The sequence below is a fragment of the Thermobia domestica genome, chromosome 3, assembly GCF_964235325.1.
Source record: "Thermobia domestica chromosome 3, izTheDome1.hap1.1, whole genome shotgun sequence".
Taxonomy (NCBI): domain Eukaryota; kingdom Metazoa; phylum Arthropoda; class Insecta; order Zygentoma; family Lepismatidae; genus Thermobia; species Thermobia domestica.
The window spans coordinates 173,654,313-173,681,230 of record NC_137456.1 but is presented as its reverse complement, the minus strand read 5'-3'; the positions used below and the strand labels follow the sequence as shown (position 1 = coordinate 173,681,230).

Here is a 26,918-nt window from a genome sequence, read left to right as displayed (position 1 = left end):
AATAGGAGATGGATATACCAAGTTTTGTTTTGATAGACTGCATAGGTATACCAAAGTCCCCCTCTGAAGAATTTTATGTCTCCATAAGTTTTGAAGTTCCCCAAGTTAATTTTCTCGGATGTGCACTTTACCTTCCCTGAAAAATGTCCTTTAATTCACACACTGAATCCCACCGGCTCCGTTGTCGCTCCAGAGGACGCACAACTTCACAATAACGCTATTTTGGAAGCTATTTTCTGACTTACCTTCCATTTTCCTCCTCCACATGTCATGGAACAATATGCGTGATAACTATTAAAACGCTTGCTTCATTCTACAGATAATGTGGTATAAATTTTGATATCAGGATAAATAGTACTGCGTTCATATTTTTTTATATTACTCTATGTTCTCGTTGAGGCCTGGTCATTGGTTCGGTTTGGTATGTACAGAGAGTATTGGTATAAAACATTCCCCTTATACCTATTCCGCCTATCAAAACGAAACTTGGTACACCCATTTCCTATCCCCTATAGTATTTTTCGAGATTCATTCGAATCGTGTTTCTCCACCCATGGCCACTGCAGAGCGGGTAGGGGGAGCATTTTCCCAAATTTCCCGACATTCTCCCAAATTTCTCTGTTCAGGTATGTTATGAGCGCCAATACAAAGCACTCCTAGAAAGCTTGTTTCATGCTGAAGAGAATGAACTATAAGCCATGACTTTTCAGTGAACGGTGTTGATCCAATAGCTACTTCACTGCGAGTCTACGATTTTCTTTATATTAACAGTGTTAATGGGCCCCAGGCGTTAACTCGGTTGTCCATCCCACTTAATGTTTTGTGCATAAACATATTTTTGTTATGTTTATCGAATGGACTAGATGTGATTCGTAGGTACAGATGACACGTTCATGCCCGTTGCTTGTGAGTTAATGTTTGTTTCAAGAAATGTCACTTCTCTAAATATGGTGCCTACAAGTAGGTTTTAATTTAATTTCAAATGAATATCTCATTCGCCGTTGAAATTGCAATGTATATTATGCAAAATCCTTACTTCAATTGGAAAATGTTAATAGTAACTTTCAATCTTCCCTATATTAAAGGATATTTTGCTATTGGCAGCCAATTTTTTTTTTTTTAGTAGCGAAAGGTTATCATGCATTACTAATACACAAATAAAACTAAATATAAGAAATAAAATGTTTACTCAAGGTAAAGAGGCTGAAGCTTCAGAGTAACATACAAATAAACTCAACTGAACTCTATACTAAGTTAGATAATACATATTTATACAAGGTTAATAAGGTACTACATATTTATCAAAGAAATATCTAAGAATAAGGAACTAGACATATTAAATACTAATGGCCAAAGCCTATGTTAAATGATTGACATAATGATCTTGCAGGGTTTCTGTGAAGCATAAGACTATAATAACAGTTTTATTTAATACAGTTCTAGTATGGAAAGAATGATTAAGTATACAGTCCTTGTAGGATTTTCAATCATGAATTATACTTCTAACATAAAATCTAACAATGAATTAACAAAATATTGGCCATTAGAACATTTGGACGATTCCAGGATAGATCATGTTTCAATCATGTCTATTCATACATTCAATCTTAAATAATTATTCGTAATAAGAAAAGTTCAAAGTTTTGATTGATTAGAACTCAATATTCATTTGAATCATCGAGAACATAACAATCTATCCGTTAATGTGGAATTCAAAACTTTGTTCTAGTTGTATTCGAAGCAAGTCTTCCATATCGAGAACAACATGAACAGCTCTCCCATGGAAGACACTCAAGATTTTAAAACTGAATTTATATATATACATAAATAGATAGATATAGATATACCGATAGATAGACATAGACACAGATATGTGTATACTGTGGTAAGTATTTACGATTATAAAATACACATTGTTGACAACACATTTACAATATTGTAAAATTCTTTCAGTTTATAAAAGTAGTGCAATTAAATGTACCCGGGATTTGGACTTTCCCTTCACCTTTTTATTATAAAAGTCTTCTTATACACAAAAATTATAATAAATAATTCCTCTAATATCTACTTGGGTAAAATTAAGATAGTAACCCGGTGACCATGCGTCGTGGGTTTTGCATGTGAGATTCTCTTGGTGGCCAGGCGTCGCGAGAAAGAGGAAAGGAACCCGGTGACCAAGCGTCGTGGGCTTAAGAATGGGTACCTCTCGATGACCAAGCGTCATGAGAGGGGTTTTAGGTGGTTCGATCAACCTGGGTAGATTGGTGTTGGTCAAGGCGGTCGAGGCCCTTTTATCCTGTATTGTCGGCTTCCTTTGGTGATCCTCGTCCTTCCGACTGTTGGCGATGGTGGTGATTCCTCTTCGGGACCGACGTCTGTTTGTTTGTGTTTACTATTAACACGTGTAGTACGCATTACTTTTCCATGGTACTGACACATGGGGAGCCTTACACCACTGGGGCGTAGAATAAAAATAAGCCACTGGATTATTTTTTGTGTGCCATGATGTGGAATCTGCATATTGGTCACAGTATACACTGGAAATGCACTATAACTCTGAAACAAAAAATCAAAGATAAAAGGAATGGTCAGTGATATCATTGTATGAGACACTATCACACAAAAAAGTTGAAAAGTTGATGTTAAAGCACTGACAGTTTGTCCTCGAGCCTAAGCAGGATACGTATGTCACGTCATTTCCCTCAAAGGAGAGGCTGTCGAAGCTCTTGTGATTATAGTTAGTAGTTATAACTACGTCACTGATGGTAATGTCCGTAGTATATTTTATGAAGCTCGTACGTCAAAGAGTGCTATTATAGAAAAGTTTCTAATATTGGTCTAGTTCTTACTAGTCCTAATTAATAGATGACAGAACACACTTACAGAACGGTGAAAGTCAATACTTTGATAAATGTAGTCACGCCGGAAAAAAGTTTGCCAATCAAAAGTCCTGATTTTCTGAACACTCTGTATATGTAGGTCAATATGTTTGTGACAGTTATATGATTCGCAGCAGAGAAGCGAAGAGAAAAAATGTTGTAGCTGACCTTATGAAGTTCGTTCGCTCGAAGCGAAAAGAAAATGCTAGCTTGCAATTTTGTGCACTGAAGGAGATTGTACTTCTGGATTATTGTTTAAGTGAGAGAATGCAGGGACTTGAGAAATAATAAGAGTGAAAAAAGGACAAGGGATCGCTTGCGATTTGAATACTAAGGTATGTACTAGATTTGGTCACTTCAAATAGTTAGCTGTATCATATGGTGTATCTTGTTTTCTGCTATTCCATGTTTTATTTTTTGTCTCCCTGTTTCTTCTTTGTCCGCCGCTGAAATATGAAGAGTACGCTTTGCGTGTTGCTCGTTTACATCCGCTGTGTTTTTCATTAACGTCGTGTGGTATGTGTTCTTCGCCATTATGATAAAGTTTGATTCTGTCGATTCAGATATTCTGTTCTTTGTCCCTGAAATTATGGGGCATGCGAAATCGATAGGGATTATTGTTTAGTTTTGAGATTATTGTAGTCGGTCCACAGTATCTATAGGTCCATTGTGATGACTCTCCAATTCTTCCAGAGGGGAAGTAAATGAGTACTTTATCTCCATTGTGGAAAGGTTGTTTTTTATGTTTTTATTAAAATACCTCTTTTGTTGTTCGTTGGCCTTTAGTAAATTTTACCATGTCTTTCTCGAAGTTTTACAAGTTAATCTCGTTCACGCTGTAGCTGAGGAGCGGTCTGTAATTGACAATAGCTGATTTTCTTAGGCTGGTATCCGTACATTTTAAAAAAAGCTGGATTCCTTCGTTCACAATTGGACGAAACTGTTTAAACCAAAAGTGATGTGAGGTAACAGTTTTGGCCATGTTTCGTGACTTTCTTCGAGGAAAAATTTTAAAGAATTCTGTATAGTTTTGTTCATGACCTCGACTAATCCTATATCCTGGTGATTAAAAGCAGGGCAGAACTTAAATTCAAAGTTATATATTTCTGCTAATTTTTGAAGTTTCTTCGCTCTGTGGACTGGGTGTTTGTCCAGATGAAGGAAACGAAATACGTCAAATTTTAAAATAATTTCTTCCAGTAAGAACTGTTCAATTGTATCTGCAGTGATGCTATTAACAGCCTTCGTCACTACATAACGTGTATTTCTTTCGATGGCTACTAAAACGTATTTTGGTTTCCCTTCTTCGTGTGGATAAGGTCCTAGACTGTCAAACATCAATCTTTCTCCTATGAGGCCTGGTGAGTGATGAAGGAGTTCTCCTTGTGGCTTTTTTGGGAGTTACTTTAGGAGTTGACGCTCTGCAATTCTTGATTCTAAATGCTAAGTATGATTTCATGTTCGGCATGTAGTATTTCTTAAGGGCAGTCCTGCCTGTCTTTGAAAATCCAATATGAGGCTCTGACAGTCTTTATGAATAGACTAGAACCAATATCCTGCCAAGCTTTTCGGGATACACAAAAGATAAGGTAATCCAAGTTCTGGATGTTTTTGTGTACGGTACAATAGGTTTTCCTTTAATCAAAAATACTTGACTGCTCTCGTGGTAGAACTTTTTGTCGGTTCTTTCCCTTCCAAAACTGCTATTATGTCAGCGTATGCTTCATCTTTGCGCTATTCTTCTCGTAAGTTCTTCAAAGATCCTGGTTGCAGTATTTGAAAAATGGGTTCTTCTAGAAAATTGGACCAGTATGCATGCAAATCTTCGGTCGACTGATGTTGGTCTGAGGATTCTGGAGTATACTCACTATTTTGTTTCTAAGCGGCCGATAATGTCGGCTGGATGCTTCTTTCCTTCAATGTGGCAAATGCCAAATTATAGTCAGCTAATAAAATTCTATAGCGTGTGTATTTTCCTACTCTGTCCGGGTGCGTACGCAAAGAAGTTTGACATTTTGCGTCTGTAAACAATTTAAATTTACGATTAAGTAGGAAATATCTGCATTTACGCAGAGCATAAATAATAGCGTATAGTTCTTTTTGCCAGACTGAGCTCTTGGTCTCAGTTTTTGTGTGACGTCTGCTACAATAGGAAACAATTCTTTCATCGTTTGTTTTGGGGCTTAACAAGCTAAAAACCTTTTTAGCATTTTTTTTAAAGTAAGGAGCTGTTGAAAAGGCTCTACCTTGGTCGTGAAGTCCTCAACATGACTTCGTCGGTAAGAGCAAAACCTATAAAGCTCTTAAGTATTTGTTTAGTAGTCGGCTTTTTAAAATTCCTGATCTTTGCTATTTTCGGTGAGATGCTAATCTTTTCTCCGGATACAAGGAATCCTAATACTGGGAGTTCTCTATATAACAGGTGCGTCTTCTTGGGGTTGGCTCGGAAGTCGTGCTTCCGTAATTTTTGGATTAAAAGCTGCAGATCTGAAAGTTGTAATTCCCATGTATACGAACCGATCACGATGTCAGCAAAATTGGTTATGCACTTTTGTAGGCAGTCTAATAGCATTTTAATTACTATAGTTAAAGATTGGGAAGATGAACAGTGGCCCATTACGCATCTAAGGAATTTATAGCTTTTTCTTGTATGATTTACCTCGAAAGTCATGCATTTAATGCTTTTTGGATTTTATATTATCTGGAAATACGACAGAGAAATGTCAAGCGTTGTTATTAGTTTTCCCTTTTAAAACCTGCGAAACCGTCCTCTGTAGACCGAAACAGTATGCTCAAGTATTTGGTATAGCTACTACATGCCTGTAGATTCAACACAAGTCTGAAATCTGAACTGTTTGGCTCTTTGATCGCAATTAGAGGTGAAGAGAAATTACTCGTCTGTGTCTCAGTTATGATTTTGGCATCTAGCATTTGCTATATCTGCTTATCAATTTGCTTTCTAATTCCTAATGGAATAGGTGGTGAGCGATGATGGAATGACGCACTTTTATCTATACGAATTTTGTGTTCATATCCTCTAAAATAACCTATATCCTCTGGGCTGTATGAAAACATCCCTGTATTTATACAATATGTTGGTTACAGCTATTCGCTGGTATTTCGGTAAATCCAGATTTATATCAGGAAGGTCAATGTTAAAGGTTTTAGCGATTTGTCTTATTCTTTCCTCTATTTTCTTGAGCACGAAATTGGTACGCTTTCTTTTCGTCTTCTTCTATTCTAAATGAAAATTCTTCCACGTCCTCCACTGTATACGCCACTAGTGTACCTTTATTTAGCGTTATTATTCGTGCCGTGGGATTGGAAATTAGTAACATAAGGTCGTTACTCGGTACTCTCATGGTCATTGCCTGTAAATCGTATCGGTCTAATAATGATTGTAGTGGAGTAATATAAAATGCAGGGTCATGATGTTTTCTTTGGATCGGTACAGGAAAGTAGAAATGTGATTTCGCCGGAATCGTAATTTTAATGGCTGTGATGACGTTTCCACGGCCATGGCTGTGATGGCCGTGATTTTAATCGCCTTTTACAAGTGCAAAGAGTGAGTAGTTTCTTGTGACATTTCTTCCGATTCTTCTTTTCTATTGGAAACAAAGGTTTCCTAGGTTTTCTATATAATGATATGGAATTATGCTCCAGGTCTATTTGAGCAAAAAGTTTTGCGAGAATGTCGCTCCCGAAAATTGGACTAAAGTCCGCATCTATAACGCGAAAGTAATGTGAGAAGGTGGTGGTGCCAATTTTAAATTTAAATAAAGCTACTTCCTTCAAGGAGAGAACTTTGTTAGCAATGCCTTTGATACGAGTTTGAAACGGTATCAATTTGCAATTTGGAAGTACGTCCCGTCTTGACCATAGACTAAGACTAGTCCCTGTATATATGGTAGCTGGAAGATTGCTTGCATTTACACTAATATTGAGCAATAATTTATTATTTTCTATTCCCAGCATAACATGTTCTTGGTGTTCATTATAGGTCGTCTGGGTGAAAAAATTGCTGTCCGTATGCTTAAAAGTTTCCACTGTTGCCTGCTGTTCTTGAACGTTATTACGTTTTGATAGTGCTGGTGTCTGTGTGGCACGCGCTGACTTTTCTGGTATGGCCCGCGAAGCTTGGCTTTGGCCTGCGAGCCCAGTTATGCGTTTCCCTGGTTGAATTTTTTGGATTATTCCAACACGTGGATGCTCCGTGGTTCTTCGTATAACAAATTGAGAATACTGAAATTTTATCGCCTTTTACAAAATTGTTTTTTTTTCTACCACAGTTATCCGCTTTTTGTCCATTTCCTTTCCGGTTTCTTCCTCCATTGTTACGCCTAAAAGGATAGGAATGGCGAAAGAAGCCTTTAAAAGAAAGAAAAGTCTGTTTTGTGGGACCTTGAGCAAAGAGTTGAGAAAAAGACTCATAAAATGCTTCGTGTGGAGTGTTGTACTGTATGGGGCGGAAACGTGGACATTACGTAAAGGTGACGAAAATCGACTGGAAGCCTTCGAAATGTGGGTGTGGAGAAGAATGGAAAGAATTGGTTGGGTCGAGCGGAAAACGAATGAGAGAGTGTTAGAAATGGTGGGTGAGAAAAGAACACTTTTAGACATTATTAGAAAGAGGAAGAGAAACTGGTTGGGAAATTGCCTAAGAGGAGATTGTATCATGAGGGACGTCATAGAGGGAATGGTGGCGGGAAAGAGAGGGAGGGGCGAAGGAGACTACAATTAATGGATGATATTAAAACAGAAAGATCATACGCGAAGACGAAAAGGTTAGCGGAGGACCGTGGAGCATGGAAGCTTCTCAGGTGCGGTAAGTGACCTGCCAATAAAGGCAGAATACCTATGATGATGATGATGTTACGCCTAAAATTGTTCTTCATGGCATTCTGTGCCACCATTAATGATAGCTCGGCCATTTGATTAGCTAGTTTGGTGAGGTCCGTGTGGGGAGGTTCTGAGGGCGACTTTTGACTTTGGTGGGATACGGATTTGAAACTTCAGGTGGAGAGGAAGTTGACTGTGGAGGGAAGATATTTTGCGATGGAGGTGCAGAAGTTAACGATTGCGAATAACAAGGAACAGGTTGGGTGCGATGCACAGTAGAAGTTGGTTATTGTACCTAGGTTGGCAAATAAGAATTATGATTCGTTTGGTTATGATAATCGTATATAGGGAGTGATGAGAGATGGTTAGGTTGGCCGATTAAAGAATGAATTGCCTGTGACAATTCCACATAATTCCTCTTCTGCATAATTCTTAAAGATCCTGAGCTTTTTCCAATTCATGAAATCAATCCTGTAGCCGCTGGACTGTTGGAAAGGATTCTAACGCTATCTTTTGTAGTAAATTTCTTTGTAATCCCAATGAAAGAAAATGAATTTTCTGTTCCTCTGAAGCCTCTGGCATTAGCTGTCTGATAACCCTTAATTTCCTTAAGAAATATGAATCAAAAGATTCATTTTCGTTTTGTTGTATTTGGAAAATTTCTAATTCCGCCTTATATACTGGTAAATTTGGGCGGGACAGAGAAATCAATTTGGTTTTAAGCTGATCGTAACTTAGTGTGTCGAATTAGTTCTGATTTTGTAATTGTAAAACAAAATCGAGAGCTACGTACTGCACATACATTGGGAAAATTTCTTTCTTCTTTTCGGGGGTCCATGGTTGGAGTAAAGCCAAATGATCGAACAGCATAAAAAACGGTCGGGGTCGTCTGTACTGTGACCAGAATATCTAGTTAGATGAGGAATATTAACAGGTATACGGGGCCTTATTCTGCCATAATATTATCACCTCTTTATACGTACTTTTCCAGATCTAGTTGCCGGTATAAATACCTGCAAGCCTAAACGAATCAATCTACCGCTAAGAGTAATGAGAGCGCATATAACAATACGGATGAACCTGCTTTAGTAACACTAACACTAATACGCTGTACTTTTAAAAGTTTCTAAATCCGTTTTTCGTTAATAAAAAGAGTGTCCCGTAGGAAAGTCCTTTTAATGTCTGGAAAGACGCCGACGCATCTACCATGTAAAATTCTTTCAGTTTATAAGGGTAGAGCAATGGAATGTACTCTGGATTTGGACTTTCCCTTCACCTTTTTATTATAAAAGTCTTCTTATATACAAAAATTATAATAAGTAATTTCTCTAACATCTACTTGGGTAAGATTAAGATAGAAACCCGGTGACCAAGCGTCGTGGGTTTTGCAGGTGAGGTTCTCTCGGTGACCAAGCGTCGTGAGATGGGTCTAGATTAGGTGCCTCTCTCTCGGTGACCAGGTGTCGTGAGAAAGAGGAAAGGAACCCGGTGACCAAGCGTTGTGGGCTTAAGGATGGGTACCTCTCCATGACCAAGCGTCGTGAAAGGGGTTTTAGGTGGTTCGATCAACCTGGGTAGATTGATGTTGGTCGAGGCGTGCAGCTCCCTTTTATCCTGTATTGTCGGCTTCCTTTGGTGATCCTCGTCCTTCCGACTGTTGGCGATTCCTCTTCGGGACCGTCGTCTGTTTGTTTGTGTTTATTATTAACACGTGTAGTACGCATGGCTTTTGCATAGTACTGCGACGTGGGGATCCTTACAATATACATTAGGAAATATATTTAATCGTGCAAATTCTTCGTTTTCAAATAATTTGAAAGGAATTAAAAACTGTAATCTTTCTAATCCAGGTTCTTCTTTTTCCCGATATTATTCATATGAATTTTAACTTTAAGCAAGGCTATAAATTATTACAAACCTTTTTTACTTCATAACCAAAGAATTCGGTGTCTTCAGTTGCTCTGTGTAATACCATAAGTGGAGCTAAAGGATGTCGTCTAGTAACCTCCAAGATTGTAGCTTCTAAATAAGGTAACCTGCAATATATATGAAGATATTATACTTTTTCAAAGATAGGTATCTCAGCATAAACTCATGTTTTTAAAAGTAGTTTTCTTATTGCACATCTAAAATCATTGCTTTAATATGAAAATTTAGGCATGCTGTATGAAAAATAAATACATAATCCCGCACTATTGATGATTGAAAATTGGAAGAACGGTACCGAAAAGAAAATTTATATTTCATGCACAGCTCACTACACATAGTTGTTATTAGTGAATTTTTATTTATCTTACAGAGACACATACAAAACAGATTTGTCAGCATCCCAATGGTATTTATCGCAGCTTAGTGATTAGCGTTATTAACTTAATGGAAGGAACATGGATTCCATTTCCAGCTGGAACTTTTATGATTGGTATATAATGTTACACTTTTTGTCAAAGTCCCGCTGGATTTATTGCTTGAAATTTCAAGCAACAAATCTTAATGTCCATGATCATGCATTAAATGCATTTTAAATGTATATTCTGTATTGAGCAAGAATCGAAATAAAATCATAATAATGTATACAGTATACTGTAATAAAAATTCTTAAAATACATACTCTGAAAGCAATCTATGCAACTTTTTCATGAATTGTTTCATAAATCTGTGCAGCAATGTTTAGACACAAATGCTGTAATACTACAGCTAATATTTATGATAATTTCGTGACAGAAAAAGACTTGGTAAGTTTGATAAATTGTCCCGTACGAAGGTCTGAATCCACGATAGCCTTAGGTTCAGTGCTAAGCAATATCATTTTCCCTCTACGAAATTTCTTTGTAACAGTGTTATTGTGGAAGGAAATTATTTCATTTAAATCTTTTGCTTCTAATTTTAGTCTTTTCCCTCTAATTGAACAAGAAATATTGAATATAAATATGTCACTATTTTTGTTTACTTATTGAAAGCTTCAATGTTTCGAATATACGTAAAGAAAAAGGACATATGTTTGACTGAATATCATTTACAGAATATGGATTTGTTTGAACATAGTGGTAAATAAGAATCAAGATCATTTTGAGTCTGCGCTATTTATTAAGAGAAATCACGTAAAAATGTTCAGTAGCTTTAAGCTTTAAGCAGTTACATTCGTACATCATTTTATATTATTTTAGTGGCTATACTGTTTCGCAATTTATTCTTATATCTACTTGAATACAACATCGTTGTAAGGAAGACACCAATGCAAAAACGAAGAAGTGACGAAAGAAGAAAGGAAAGGAGTCACAGAAGGAACTGAAAATTGAAGCAAATTCAGTTACTAAGGACTGAAAATTAGATATTAATACCTTGTTGTTGTGTGAGGATTAATTATAACTTATGAGCATATCAAACGTTCAGGGTTCCTTCTAAGAAGTATAAGCATCGTGCAATGGCTATTTCAAGATAATACATGGTAAGTTTATCTCTCGAAATCACTGGAACAGTGGAAGTAACTCAAACTGATTATCAACCTTTGAAATACAGTTTTACATGCGATAACTATGACATGCCATGCATAATTGGCTATTCATTAATTTATATATGTATTTACTTCCAAATAGGAAAGTGTGTGAAACTACCTAAATACTCTTTAAAATAGCGGAAATTTTCCGTTTCACCTACCTCCGCCCCGTTCTTTTTATAACTCAAATGTTAGGACATATGTTGCATGCTTCTTCACTATGTACTTTGATTGTTCATTAATAACCACCATGATTATCCATAACTTCCATATTAGTCCTACATTATTATAAAGTATAATGTACAGCGTGTAAATATTTCTGAAAAATCACCGAAGAACTTTAGTTGAACGCATTTTAATTTTTAGAAAACGTGTGTATCAATATAAATCCGCGTATAGCATAACATTGGTAATAAACTGCAACGAACAAACAATTTTTATATATAGTAATATCTAAATCTGAATGTACATCTGAATACTGATTTCTGAATATTATCTTAGCATCAATAATTTTTAAAGAGTTTGCTCATATCAAGGGTGGTTACTAGTTTATTTATTATTTAACGACGTCATGTTTGAACCTCAACGGGTTTATAGTTCAAACCAATGGTGCAGACTTACAGAAAAGTTCCACATCTTTGTAAAATGACAAAAAATAGACAAATGTCTCCCTTAACCTAAAAGGCATAAACACTGGACACTAAACTGATTTTTTTTTAATTGGGTTCTTGTTCAGTGCAGAATATACTTTACATTTAAAATGTTTGATTCTTCATGGACATTTAGAATTGTTGCTTGAAATTTAAAGTGCATCTCTTTTATGTATTCGAAATTATGTTCATATGCTGTACATTTTTGTAAGTAATAGGAAAGACTTACCTCGATCTATCTGATTGAGATGGCAATCGGTCCTTCCCAACTACTTCATCTAACTCTGCTTGTATCTTCCTTTGAATTTCCGGTTTGCGCACCAGGTTGGCGAAAGTATACCCCAGGGAAGAATTCGGCGTAACACTTGCAGCCAGAAAGATGTCACTGAGTATTACTATTAACTGCTCTTCTGTATTAAAGTACAGTGAAAGTTAATGATAAATTTTGAAAGATATATTCGTAAGAAAGTTACATCTGTCCAACGTTATATAGATAATAAATTAATGCTTGGCTACCAAAAATAAGCTTCACACTTACTAAAACATTAGGCATAACAGTTCACTGTTAAAATACTAATCTCTCTCTCTCTCCTGTCGAGGGTTTCTAGTTTAGTCCAAGACTATGAGAGTTTGTAATGTACGATATTGATTTCTGACTTTTCTCAGGTTGTTCCATTTCTTCATTTTCAGTCCAGCAATATATTCATAATCAATAATTGTAATAGGTGCACCACTGTTGGAATTGTGTGTAATTGTAAAAATTGTGTGTGTCTCTATGAGGACCGTACTGTTAAGGGAAAACGAACAAAAATACGTATAATCTGCTGCCTAATAGAACATATTGTTCATACAGAGAAAATTAGCAAAAAATCTCTTTCACCAAATAAAGGAGCCTTCTGCTGCATTTGACTAAAAAAAAAAGAACAATATACTGTTAAACCGTCAAAAATTAGTTTTCTTTTTACTTTTTCTAAACTTACACGATATAATTTATCCTCGAGAATTTATTTTTTTCAGTTCAATATGGTCTATCAATAATACATATTATAAATGGACAACATTCTAGTTAAACAAACAAAAAAAAAAAAAACGTTTTAGTGTTAATCATGAATCAGAATTATATCTCATTTATTCATATTCAACACTATCGTCTTGGTAGTGTCGTAATGGAAAGATAATGAGAATAATCAATATTAAATTTAATCTTAACAGGTTGCATTGTTAAAGTAGAGCACAACTATTTATATTTGCCAAATATTTCGCTGTTCTCGATTTTTCTAAGATTACGCGTGGGGATTTGCACTCACAAATATATGCAGGGTGTTTCTAAACAACACCGATAACGTTTGGGAGGTGATTCCTCACACCAAGATAATTCAAAAAGTATAGACCAAGCTGGGTGTACAAATGCTTTCTTTCGGAGTTATAGGCTGCCAACAACATGAAAAATGACTTTAGAGGTCTATAGCTCCAAAACTTTGGAACCTACCGTAGTCGGGTCAAGAATTCACTTAGAACTAGTATGTGCCCTATCCAAATATACAAGTTTCAGAATCCTGTGGTACTCACGCAACAATTTTTATAGAGGGAGTTGGTGAGTACTTCATATTACAGTATATGCCCGTAGGCAAACTCACTTTATAAAAATTGCTGCGTGAGTATCTTAGGATTTTGAAAGATTGAGTTTTGGATAGCGCACATATTACTTTCTAATTGAAGTCTCGACCCGTCTCAACCCGGTAGGTCCCATGGTTTTGGAGCTATAGACCTTTAAAGTTCCTTTTTCATGTTTTCGGCAGCCTATAACTCCGAAAGGAAGCATTTGTGCACCCAGGTTGGTCTATACTTGTTGCTTTATCTTAGTGTCAGAAATCAGCTCGCAAACATTGTTGGTGTTGTTTGAAACATCATGTATTTATTTTTCAGCTAAATGAGGGCTATCGCTTTATGTAAATATAACCTTTAGCTAACTGCTTTTTTGTAAACCCTAATAATATTGTACAATTTCCACACCAGATTTAGTAATCATTTACAACAACAATGGATATGGAGATTTTATCAATATGAACTGTTTAGTTCTTTGTTTCATTTAATAAATCACCAAGATACATTGCACGCATGAGTTTAGCAAAAGAATTGACAAGTAAGAGCTTGATTACGTAAACAATATCATTAATGCACGAGTAGAAGATGAAGCAATGACCCTGTCCGTATATGCGTATGTTATCTCTAAATTAAGAATATGTAGTTTGTTTATGTTTATTTATTTTTTTCTTTCGTCCTACTATTGCGATATTTGATCTTTGTACTACAAATAGGGAGGTCAGTAATCATAAGAACAAACGCCCGTACGAAGTAATGCAACATAAATAAATTGGGATAATAGTATGTCTACAACTTTAATAGGGAACAATATAAAATTTAGTTATAACAAATACAGAACGAACAAACGTACTCTGTATATTCTCCTGACACCATGTTTCGTTCAATATAATTAACACGAACAGAGAAAGTTTAGAAGTAGAGAGTTTTATGTTTTCTTTAATATTGTTTAATGTTTCATACTTATGCTCTTATTCTTCTGACAACAAACATGAAGGTCTAATATAATAGAGACAGACAATTAGTGACACTGAATAATTATAAAATAAGTTTTGGAACGAGGTATGGGAGAAAATGGAAGAAATTTGGTAAAAAAAGAAATAAAGAAAAACAAACAGACACAATGTTTCCCAGCACAAACTAACATGGCACTGGAAGAGAACCCTTTACACTAGAGACGAGACCTCTATCATTTAGCCTCTATGCTGTATTTCGACTCATTGAGCAATTTGAATAAATTGATTTGAAACTAGCAATTACATCCATACTCTTCTCTATTTTCATAATCCTCAGAAAATATAGGGATAACAGGGGTAACACATTTTCTTTCTTGTTTCTGATCCAGAGTTGAGAGATCGGCAGCAGCTTCTTTGCGACAGTAAGCCAAATGCATAAGTAAACACATGAGTTCATTGAAAGCATACAAAAAGTATTCTTATTTCTTTTACGTACTGTAATATTAAAAGAAGTTGATTTTATTTATTGTCGATGTTCTGCACGTTAATTTTGTAAGTGTTTGACGAGTATTTTGTGCAGTCTAATTTTAAGCTATTACAAATTTCCAGTTAATAACACTTGTTGAATTCTATAACAATGCATTTTCGTATTTTTTATACAGTCTGACTGTTAAATAATCAACATTCCTTATATTCTTCTGTTTTGTTAGGTTCTTGTTAAGAATGTTTATTGGAAATTGTTAAAGAAACTAGAAAGGTGTAATACTAGAAATGGTATGAGTATTGAAGTTGCTTAGTTGCTACTGGTATTTTAAAAGAAATATTTTCATAGAATGAAATAAAATGGATACTTTGAAACCATCAGAAAAAAATAATACATTTTTACTAACTTTCGTAGTTTGTTCCTCTTTAATTTTACACACTTTACATTTTGGTATTGACTATTTTGTATAAAAACTTATTCTATTTGCTGAATTAACAATAGTATTTCATTCTAAAAATTAGTACTATTTAAAATATATTGTTTGCAATTCATAGTACATGTATGTATATCAATTACAATATGAACCATTTATGTTTAAAATTGAATATATTTTTAAAACTTATATTTCAAGTAACTTTCATGAAATGTATTTAACTTAGTTTATGAATAAAACTTCAAAAATTACTTCACTTATTTGTATTTATGTACTAGAGGATTTTGTTTTGAATTATCTTGTTAGTATTTTATTAAAACTTATTGGCTTTCAACACAATAATATACATTCTAAAATTATTTGAAATTCACTTTTTTAAAAAAATTGAAATACATACATATATACCAAACTCTTATTGATTTACGTTTCTGATTCTTCAAACCACGAAAACAATGTTGTTAGAAACTATAGAGATCAGCTGAATTTCTATTGTTAATTTAATTTAATTTCGTTTTAACGTTAGTCATTTAAGTACAGTATTGAGTTTGGAATGTAATCTTCAAATCATAATACATATCTGAAACTAACTGAAACGTTATTTGGGAAATAGATGAAAAAGAAATAGTGATACATACAATTTTAGGGTGACTATTGAACGATTCATATACAAAATAATTAAGTGACAGTATGGTTGTGAATATTATAAGTGTAGCCATTGATCAAGCAGACTAAGTTCGTTCATATGTTATTTTGTCCATTATAAAATAAGATAAACTGCCGTATGTACTATTTATCCCTATCTGTATTTGCTCCTAGTTCGGTCTAAATTGAACCGAATTTGAAGGGCACTTACGGAACAAGAAATCTCTCTATCACTACTGACGTTTCTATTGGATCCCAAGAATAAGGATTGTCACTCAGCGTTGTTCCTTCTACACTGCAACAAACTACAGTGGAGCAAAGACATAGAGATCAAGTCCCATTCTTTCCAACAAATTTTTCATTGCCAGCTATTGTAAAATAATATGGGAGCCCTATTAACATCCTATGCGCAGAAGTAAATTGAAATGCATCGACTCTAAATAGATAACGCTATTTCTTGCTTTCTGCTTTCTGTTACGATAGAACCAAAAGGGATAGGTGGACACTTTGTTCATGTGATTGCACACCTGATTACCGTTAGCTCCATACAAACGAGGAATGTATCTTCAATAGATGGAATGTCAGATTGCTGAAAATAGGCACCATTCACCGTTATGTTTTAGTCTACCTTACATAGATCCAAACATTCGCTCGTAACATTCCCTCCGGTGATAATCATGATTCCTATTTCTGGTAAGAAACTTGCTCTATAAGAACGGTAAAACAAGCACTTCTCTTGTATAAGGTGTCACTGCACATAAGGGTTCGAATATTATCATTACACATGAGATACATGTAGACACCATCTAATGTGGCAAGCGTCTGTACTATAATTTGATACAGTTCATTTTTTATTTAGCAATGTGGCATCTGAGAAGTATATGAATCCACGAAAGTTGTTTATTACAGTGGAATGTACCAGATATAATCCCTGGGCCATGTAATGTTGGTGTGCTGGATTCTTCTAGGATTACAGTCGACAAATTCCACGAAGCAATTGAGTTACAACTATAGCTGTTATTCTCGGGTGGACCGCTTTGATTGTCGAATGTTTCTGCAAATAACCTAATTTTGTTTGCTCTGCCATAGTAACTTTAGCTGTAGTCACTCAGATGAATTTTTTTTTCTAAACATTTTATCATTCGGCTATATAAACAATATATGCGAAAAACAGCTAAAATTTATCCTTTCCAATAACTCTTTACTTTAATTCTATTGTACTAACACCAACATGACATTCCTGAGCTTGAAAAAGTGAAAAAGCATACTGATAATGATATCGGTTTCGTGTTTGTGGTGGAGCTACGCAGACAACAGCATATTTGCAAATCGTTCGGATATAAACCAAACAACCTTCTTATAATCCAATATACAGCATATGATTTCCCCAAGAATTTCCAGTGATTCCCACTGCTATAGATAAAATCAGTCAAAAGTAAGGGTACGAAATTAATCTAGCTTGAAGATACCGGTATGTACTCTTAAAATTTTCTGTTGTTAATGTAATATTGAAGTTGATACGAGCCCATACAAATAGTTAATAGGAACGTAACCATCGAGTGTTAATAATTTGATTGCTAAAGTAAGGGTTAGATTTTATACAAAATGTAGATGAGAGTAGATTTTAGTAGGTTAAATTTGTCATACTTTTGTAATTACCGACAATATTTGTTAAAGAAATATGAAGTTATGAGGCATTGTAATGTGAAAATAATTATCGAGATGCATGAAATGTTATAAGCAGAAATATTGGTTTCAGAAGTAATAGTTTTGTAGAGTAAGGATAATTGTGATAGATTTAGTGAATGATTTTATAAGATATACCATGTATGTTGTATCATTTCATAGACCATTGAGCATTTCAGTAAATTGATGACGGTAATTATTTTCCTAAAGAGAAAAATCGATCTTACATCGAGTTATACTATACTACCAAAAAAAAAAAAAAAAAAAAAGAAACGTTGTAGAGTAATAGGATATGTCATTGAGTTAAGGATTATCAGAATGCAGTATTCTGAAACCTAATGTACATTTTCTTTGAAAGATATGGATTTGAATCACTCTTCTTGAGGCGGACCTTAGTCCGAAACAAAAAAACTGAATTATTTATAAAACTTGTAACAACCATTTCTTAAAATCATATCAGATATTAAAAGAAACATCCTGGCAATCACTAGAGGTAAATGCTTCATCACTAGGCATCACACGTATTTTAAATGTTCCTTGAATGTTTCCTTGAATGCTTGAACTTGAAATTAGACACTGAATGAAGTGAATTCACTTCATTCTAAAATATGCACTAAAATTATTTTATTAACATTTCCTTGTGGTTCGAACATATTGAGACGAGAGGTTCAGCTCGTACTTTAAGAAGATGTTTCTAGATAACTTTTCCAGTTATCGCAGAATGGGATGCTTTCTTTTAAGACTTAAGAATGAATGTTGCTGCCTCTGGATGAAATCAGCAGATTCGGATTAATCCACACTTAAGTTGAAACACAGGTTTGAATAATTCTTTAAAGTTCAAAATGTTCATGAAATGTGTGACGTGTTTCTTGCGAGGCTCTCTACTTGATGTTGAAATTGGTCAGACACAGGTGGATGAAATCAACTACAGCTCTACGACCAAGTTTCATGGTTTATCTTGTAAACTTTTCTTATTTTCATGAAACATTCTGTCTTGTTATTATTATATTATTTCTTTTACCAATTAATCAGTGCTAGAGAGCTAATTATCTCCAAATAATGAAAAAGGTTTCCGCTAGCCTCTACGGTATGTCGCATAATTATTGTTATTTAGAGAAAAAACAAGCAATCCTTGAGGTTGCCAATATTTAACTTTACATCGTGATATTACCACATCAAGTGAAAATTATTCGTGAGAAATGCAAAAACGCGTCAAGTTTTTTTAAAGAGGATGATTTACAAAACTGTTTAAACGCTTTAAATTTATTCCACCCAGATGTAAGTGACATCAACTTACAATTGTAAATAGCACATGGTTCGTGGAATGTACATTTTCAATGGTGTTTCTTTCTTTCTCTGAAACTATTAATTTATTTTCAATTGAACGATTACTCAGCGAAAACTAGTGCTTTAAATATTTTAAAACATACTAGACAGTTCCATGTCAAGGATTACAACTTATTATTACGCCCCTATTATTACATAATCGATTGTTATGTATAATTGAGAAAATGGCGCAATCTGCGTTATGGTTTGTCAAATTGTCGTCTTGCATTTATTTGCAGGAGGGTTCCAAACAATGATTTAAAAGACATCTTCAAAGCAAATACGCATCTACAGATGGTACTATAAAATCAAGGCAGTGGAAGCTATCAGATTTGCCAAGTAGTAAGAGACCCAGAATACAAAACGAGATGGTAAATAAAGGGCAGAAAAGCACGGAAAGAAACCTCAGTAAACTAATTGAAGAAGTTTCTTATACTGGAAATGATCAAACGTTGCACAGTATCGTACGCAAGAAAATAAAATCCATACCATAAATGATAATTTTTATATACGGTCTAATAGGGAGGGACTACTATATAAGCAATATTCTTTTTTAATAATACTTGCGAAATCAATTGCGATGGCGCATTTATGTATCACATTCAAACGCGCTCCATGTATTTGCGAAAGCGAACAGATACAACTACAGAATCTGGGAAATTGTGAACATCTAAGGAATTCAAGACCAATGAGTGGGATAACCCAACGATCAATGTGTAATGCACTATTTCAATTGACTTTCTTATTGGCCCAATTGTTTCTGCGGAAGACACCGTAAACAACACCACTTAGCATGCAGCAGACATTCTTTCTTCGCGAACTACAGAAACTTGTCATCACTGATGCTCACTTTTACAAGATGGTATTTAATATGCTTTGTAGCTTTAAGTTTTAAGAGTCTCTTTGGAGATAGATTGATAGTCTGCAGAAGATCACACTTTCGCCAGCAAAATGTCCAAGCTTAACGTTAATTATTGTTGTCTATGAAATAGGTAAAGACAGAAAGAGAATGTCAGACCTGACCATCTCATGCCCAAGATAAGTGATGTGATTGTAAAATCTCAAATTAGTACCGTCCAAATGTAAAAGAAGACGGCAAGAGTGAGTGGACGTGGGTTGTGCGATCGTACCTAAGAGTTGGGTGATGAATCCAAATGAAAACTGTCAAATTTTCGTTGTGTAAGAACTTTACTTCGTTGAAACATACTTTGGAAGTCACTGACGTATAGATTCATTAAAATTTGAATATACCTTGTATATACTTAAATAGCTATAAATATTTGTGAATGTTAGAGGAAGGGATGTTTTCTGTGAAGGGAAACGGAAGAAGTTCTAGCTTCGCCAGTGTATTCACCAACGCAATGATAAGAATTGTAAATGCTCTCAATGGAAGTTCTGATCACAATAAACATAATTTACCTGTAAATGATTTATCCCCATCATTTTGCTCTTGCTTATTAATTTCTGATAGATAAAGTCCAATGAAATCATTAATATTGTCTTCATTAAACGTGCTTTGGCGTTCTTCTACTAAATCCTGTAACATTCACGAAAGAGAAACAACGTAAATTATGTGTATTATATATAGTAACAAATATAAATCTTAATTACTACATAAATAGTAGAGTCACAGAAAAAGTAACACAACTTTACTGCTATAACTCCTGTAGGTCAGGTCGAGTACTTGTGGATGTTTCACAAATGTATGGAGAAATACAACTTAACTTATACCTTACATCTCAACCAGGTGACAACAGTTGGTAAGTATGTACAATATTAAATCGGACTTTAAAAAAAATCTCCACGTAAGATTAAACTCTATTGTTTGGACGGGGCCGCGGTGGCTTAGTGGTAGAGCGTTCACCTCTGGTGCTTGGGGTCCCGGGTTCGATCCCAGCCTCCGCCAACTGAACTTTGTGGTGGACAAACACCGTGTGCGTGGGTTTTCTCGGGGTTCTCCCACTTTCTTCATTCCACCATTTCATTCATTTCTCATAATCACCGTCTACTTTAGCCTAACCGGCATAACCGTGGGACGTAAAACTCAAAGATTATTATTATTATCTATTGTTTGGACCACGTTCTCCAATGAGTACCATATCCCATTGAGTACGAGTTGAAATTAAAGCATTATAAAAAGTTCCAACTTGCAGGGAATCGACCCTGAGTCGTCTGCACTTAAATCCAACCCACTAACCACTTACCTATGCTAATGAGTTCCTTCAATTTACACAAAAACCGCTACGTAAAATCCTTTCAGAATAGTCTCGGCGAGTCACTAAGACCCAGCGAAGAGATTATCATTAGTTGAGTTAAATATTGTTCCTCACCAAATTTTATTGTTTAGGAAATTGTTAATGCAATTGAGGGGGTTAGCGCAACAGTGGTCTAACCCACATTTTTAAAAATGGAGAAAAATCAAGTTAAACACACGTGGTTTTTTGTACAATACATGTATGCACAATGTCTGACATATTCAACCAGTTGTGCTTGCTTTTGGTATATTCTACAAAAAACAACACGTGTTTAAATTTAACTTTATTTTTCTTCATTTTTAAAAATGTGGGTTAGACCACTATTGCGCTAACCCCCTCAATTCTATTTTTGCTTTATTATTATTAACGATCATTCCAACCCTTATCACTTCATACATTATACCTGATTTACATTGTACATCGATCATTATAATGCGAAAGTAAATGTGACTTGTGCGAGGAATACATTTAAGCATTGCAAGAAGTGTATCGTCCAATTATTCGTTTCAAATTCAGTCGTATTTGACTGTAAACAAAATCTAGTGTGAAATGGAAAACCACGTTACACAAATTACATTTAAGATTGCGCACGAAGTAATAGAGTGGTTCGGGTGGATAATCTGTTAATCACGTGTTCATGTGTTTAAATCCTAGAATAGTTCAAGCTTTTATTGTGTGCTTCTAATCTAACCCGGAGACTGAGGACACTTGTTTAAAGAACCTATAATGAACTTTCGATTAGGAAATAATATTATACGAAATGTAAACATAAAATAACAAAAAGGAGGGTATTAAGTATTACAGACTTCTGTTCTACACTAATCTTCTGTGAGTACACTATTCTTTATTAACCTCTCGAGCGCGAGAGACTATGTTGAGTTCTTGATACGAGCTCATGTGATTCAAATTCTGCATTTCGTTTTTATTCCATCCTATGTTACTCATTGCTGAAAGGGACGAATAAACTATTATTCTCTGAGTCATAACGTACAATCATTCCACGAGTTTTTTTTTTTTTTTATTAATAGAGTGGTTAATTTGTTCTTTGATATACATTTTGAAATCGGCAAATCAGAATTTCTTTGGCAATAAATCTATATATATAAAAGAGAACGCACAAATCCTTTGTTCCCTCATCACGCTAATACGGCTGAACCAATTTCTTTTATTTTTGGGGGGTTATTAGGATTTGGACCCTAGATGGTTTTTATCATATCACTTTAATTTTTAATTACCAGTGTCTTGAGATAATTGACCATTCAAGTGTCCATAACGTACAAATCCTTTGTTAGTTCATCATAGGTAAAAATAAACGTATTTATATGCAACCCGCATGACCGTGTCACTCGGCGGGTTAACATAAATGACAGGCGATATAATGTTAACATTTACTGCAATCTACTATGGTAAAAATTATCTAAGTAACAAAGTTTATTGCGTTCCGGGGTGACCGCAGCGAAGCGGGGTGAACGCTGCTAGTCAAGTAATATTTATGTTGTTCTTATTATAATTACCATGTATAATACCGATTTCCACACGGGAAAGATACTTAACACGAATTAAAACTCAAGTGCGCATTGCACTTGAAAGTACCATCTTATATATAAAAGAGAACGTACAAATCCTTTGTTAGCTCATCACGCTAATACGGCTGAACCAATTTCTTTCATTTTTGGGGGGTTATTAAGATTTGGACCCTAGATGGTTTTTATCATATCACTTTAATTTTCAATTACCAGTGTCTTGAGATAATTGACCATTCAAGTGTCCATAACGTACAAATCCTTTGTTAGCTCATCATAGCTAAATCTAACCGTATTTATATGCAACCCACATGACCGTGTCACTCGGCGGGTTAACATAAATGACAGGCGATATAATGTTAACATTTACTCCAATCTTCTATGGTTTTTATCATATCACTTGAAAGCGAAAAAGTAAAAATTATCTAAGTAACAAAGTTTATTGCGTTCCGGGGTGACCCCAGCGAAGCGGGGTGAACGCTGCTAGTTATACATATAAATATTGGTACAAAAACATTATGTCTGAATTAATTAATCATTCAATCAACTTACCACATAAACAAATATGGCAAGTGCGTCATAGAAAAATAATAAGGCAATATTTAGTATATGCAAGTTGAGATTTAGTATTATAAAGTTGTCTAAAACGCGCTGAGCATTTTGAGGTCAAAACTCAGAACAAAGATACAATCACTTGAAAATAACATTATGAAGCCATATACCGATCATTTTATTTGATGATCTATCATTATTCCGGTGTAGCAGAGTAACTTTACCCCCGGGAATTATTACCTCCTCGAATTGACATTTATTTGAAAGGGTGGAACGGAAAATCACCCATATCAAAAGTTACATCAAAGAAACATCCCAACGAAGTGAGTGATAATATCCTAGCGAATTATTATTCCCCTAGAATTACCAATTATTGAAATGTTTGAATACAAAATCATATTATATCAAAAGGCACATCAAAGAAACATCCCAACGATATACATGTTCTTTCTTTTATTTCCAGATATCTTTGCAATTCAGAGATTACTTCGGAGTTTTTGTGTGCAATATGAAATTAGGCAATTTTTGGAGTAATTGAAAAAACAAAATACAGCAAGTGGTGAAACGCTTTTTCCCGTATGGAGGAAAGCAGAGATTGAATTTCCTTATTCAAAGTTTGTTTGAAAACAAGAGTTAACAAACGTTTTCCAATACATATGTATACTATGGTAGTGAAAGGGAACCCTATTTTGCGCTTTGAATAGAGTCTCAAGACTGTCTAAAGTTGCCTAAAAGAAACTAGGCATAGATATAAACTTTCCATTAAAAGCAAAAACACGTTTCAGGTTTTCACAAATTCTGAATGATGTTAAAATTTTGGAGTCTTTATTTTAGTATAAGGATTTGTTATTTCACCGTTTTTGAAACTTTCATACCTAAAGGAGCAAAATGATTAAATTTTGTAATATAATTTCCGAATTTATATTCACACAATGTTCACTCTAGTATGTACTTATGCTAGAGATTTATAATTCTTTGGATAAGCTCTTAAATACAAATGACTGAACAATTGCTTTTAGGAAGAGAGATATCAGTCTCTATAGTGTGATTCTTTATTTAGTAAATGTCCCATGTGGGAATTTGTTTACACAGGACGGGAGAAATTTGGTATATAAACTTTTCTTTAAAAATGAGTGAACAATTGTTGGAGCGTTTCCGAAATATTCACTTCTAAAGAGAAAAGAGAAGAGAGAACATGCAAGCTTTTGGTTTCATATTCATCAAGCCCTTTATTTTCGTGCCAAGAAAGGGCACTTCAACTAGTTTTACATAAACAATTATAATTGATTCTCATTGCCTGTGATTTTCAAAAGACTATCAAAATATAGGGACTTTACCATGTAATTCGCAGTTAGGTGTTGAAGTATGAAGAAAAGCATCTGACATTTAAATAAGTCGAAACAATTATTTCTTATGTGAAGAAAATGTTATTCAATATGGGCTGTATGGCTACAAGAATTACAGTAAATAGCTAAAATGTCCATTCTTTGCACATAGCAAAGAAGTCTTGGAATATATTTGAGCCCTAAGAACAGTATTGTAATGAAAGTGTAATTATGTACACCCATAAGATAATACTGTTCTTTCAGCATAAATTGTGAATTCCCCTACCTCTCTAAGATACCCCCTTTAAGAGTTTATGTTGAAAATACTTGGGTAAAGTACGATAAAGGTCGTGGTCGAAGTGAAGCTCCAGATTCTGTGTCAAAACCCACACTGCTTCCCTAGAAGATATGGTGTGCGTTTGGTGGGATTGGATGAGCATTGTGGTTCGCAAACTGTTGCCGCCGGGGCGAACAATAGACTCGGACACGTATTGTCGATACTTAAAGCGAGTGCATCTAGCAATTGAAAATAAATGGCCGGAAGTAGTCAAGTGTCGTATACCACGCTCACAACACCAGACCCCACATAAGATCATCGAATATAATGATGCATATAAGGTTTCATAATGTTAATTTCAAGTGACGATAAATTTGTTCTTAATTTTGATCTTCAAATGCTCAATAAGTTTTAGACAACGTGACATTACTAAATCCTAACTTATGTACAGTCACGAACATTAATAATTGGAGGTTGGAGAAATAAAAAATAATGGCTTCAGCCTCCATTTATTACTGTTCGTGACTGTACATATGTATACTCGATATTACTGTTATTGTTATGATACATCGTGCCATACTTGTTTCAGTGTTAAGCTGATTGACTGATTATTTACTTCTAACTAAATGTCTTATTCCAACATTTTTTTATATGAGAGAGGACGTTAAAGTGGAATACAAAAGAGTACTTAAATTTTAATTCGAATTAAATTTGTCTTGTTATTATATACGTTAAATGTAATGAGAACAACGTAAGTATTTGTTCATTCATTTCCGAAAAAATATGTTTTGCTCTTTCAATATGTATATCAATAATAACATAAATTGTTCTACTTGTTAAAAATACTTTACCGAATTAATTTATTTTATGGCTCCTACCGAGAGTCGAACATTTGTGTCTCAGGCTGAAGAAGATAATAATAGAATATTGAAAATGCTTAATACCCTGTTTTCAGTTATTGGACTTTACGTTTACAACTCTTATAATGTTGCTTCCTAATCGTTAATATAAAAAAGGTCAAAAAAGAGTTTTTCACAGAAATGATGTCAGTCTCCAGGTTAGACTAAGAACACGCAAGAAACATCACCTACTTCAGGATTTAAATACACGAATACATGATTAACAAATTATTCACTCGAACAATTGGTATGCTGCCTGAAATCCTTTTGTATAAGTGAGTGACTTTCTGTTCCGCGCTATAGTTTTGTTTACAGTCAGGTATGACTGCGATAGAGGGAATTAACTGGGATTTACTTCTCGTGCAATGTATAAACGTATGTTTCACCCAGACCACAGTTTCATTTACTTTACTATAACTCCATTAGGTCGGTTCCAGTACTTTCGCTGGTATCACAAACGCCTGGACAGACGCAACCTAACTTACACCTACCACTTAAGGTTGAGTCTGTGAGAGACTGGGATTGAAGTGATCGTTAATAATAATAAACCAATAATAGAATTCCATTAAGAATTACCTATAGTATTTGATGAAGAAAATTAATTAACCCAACTACTGATCGTCTCTCCATAGATTCTTAGTGTCTACTCGGGACTCTTCTGAAAGAATTTTAATTAGCTAACAGTTTGTGTGCGAACTGATGGAAGTAATTAACGTAGGTAAGTCGTTACCGCATTCCATTTTATCGTAAATGACACAGGTTTGTTGTTCCGCAGGTCTGAACATTTAACATGCTTATATTTCAATTTCAATCCATACTCAGTGTGATCAGCAAAATGTTCTACTGTGAAGAAGGAAAGAGATCTTTGGAATGGTGAGAAAACAGGTACCGGAGTAGGATCATGAATGACGATAAACTTATTTCCTTCAATTGTTCTGGATTTGATATTTTCTGTTTATTTCAATATGATATTTGACTTATACACAATCAGTGTTGTTTCTTTCTTCTAATTTTCAGTATGTAGTGGAACAATACATTATACATACAACAAATTATAATGTCTTTCTTGTATGATACTCATTGGTCAAAACGTACCA

The 26,918-nt window shown here is 34.7% G+C and overlaps 1 protein-coding gene across 1 annotated transcript in view; it reads right to left on the bottom strand.

The window, feature by feature from the left end:
• Window positions 1-26,918, bottom strand: part of LOC145680866 (methyl farnesoate epoxidase-like) — a 75,179-nt gene that overhangs the window by 4,580 nt on the left and 43,681 nt on the right. The window contains exons 5-7 of the mRNA XM_081752001.1: window positions 20,410-20,527; window positions 12,091-12,271; window positions 9,637-9,754 (exon numbers count right to left, since the gene is read on the bottom strand). Coding sequence (XP_081608127.1) covers window positions 9,637-9,754; window positions 12,091-12,271; window positions 20,410-20,527 — 417 coding nt within the window. The remainder of the gene's footprint in view (window positions 1-9,636; window positions 9,755-12,090; window positions 12,272-20,409; window positions 20,528-26,918) is intronic.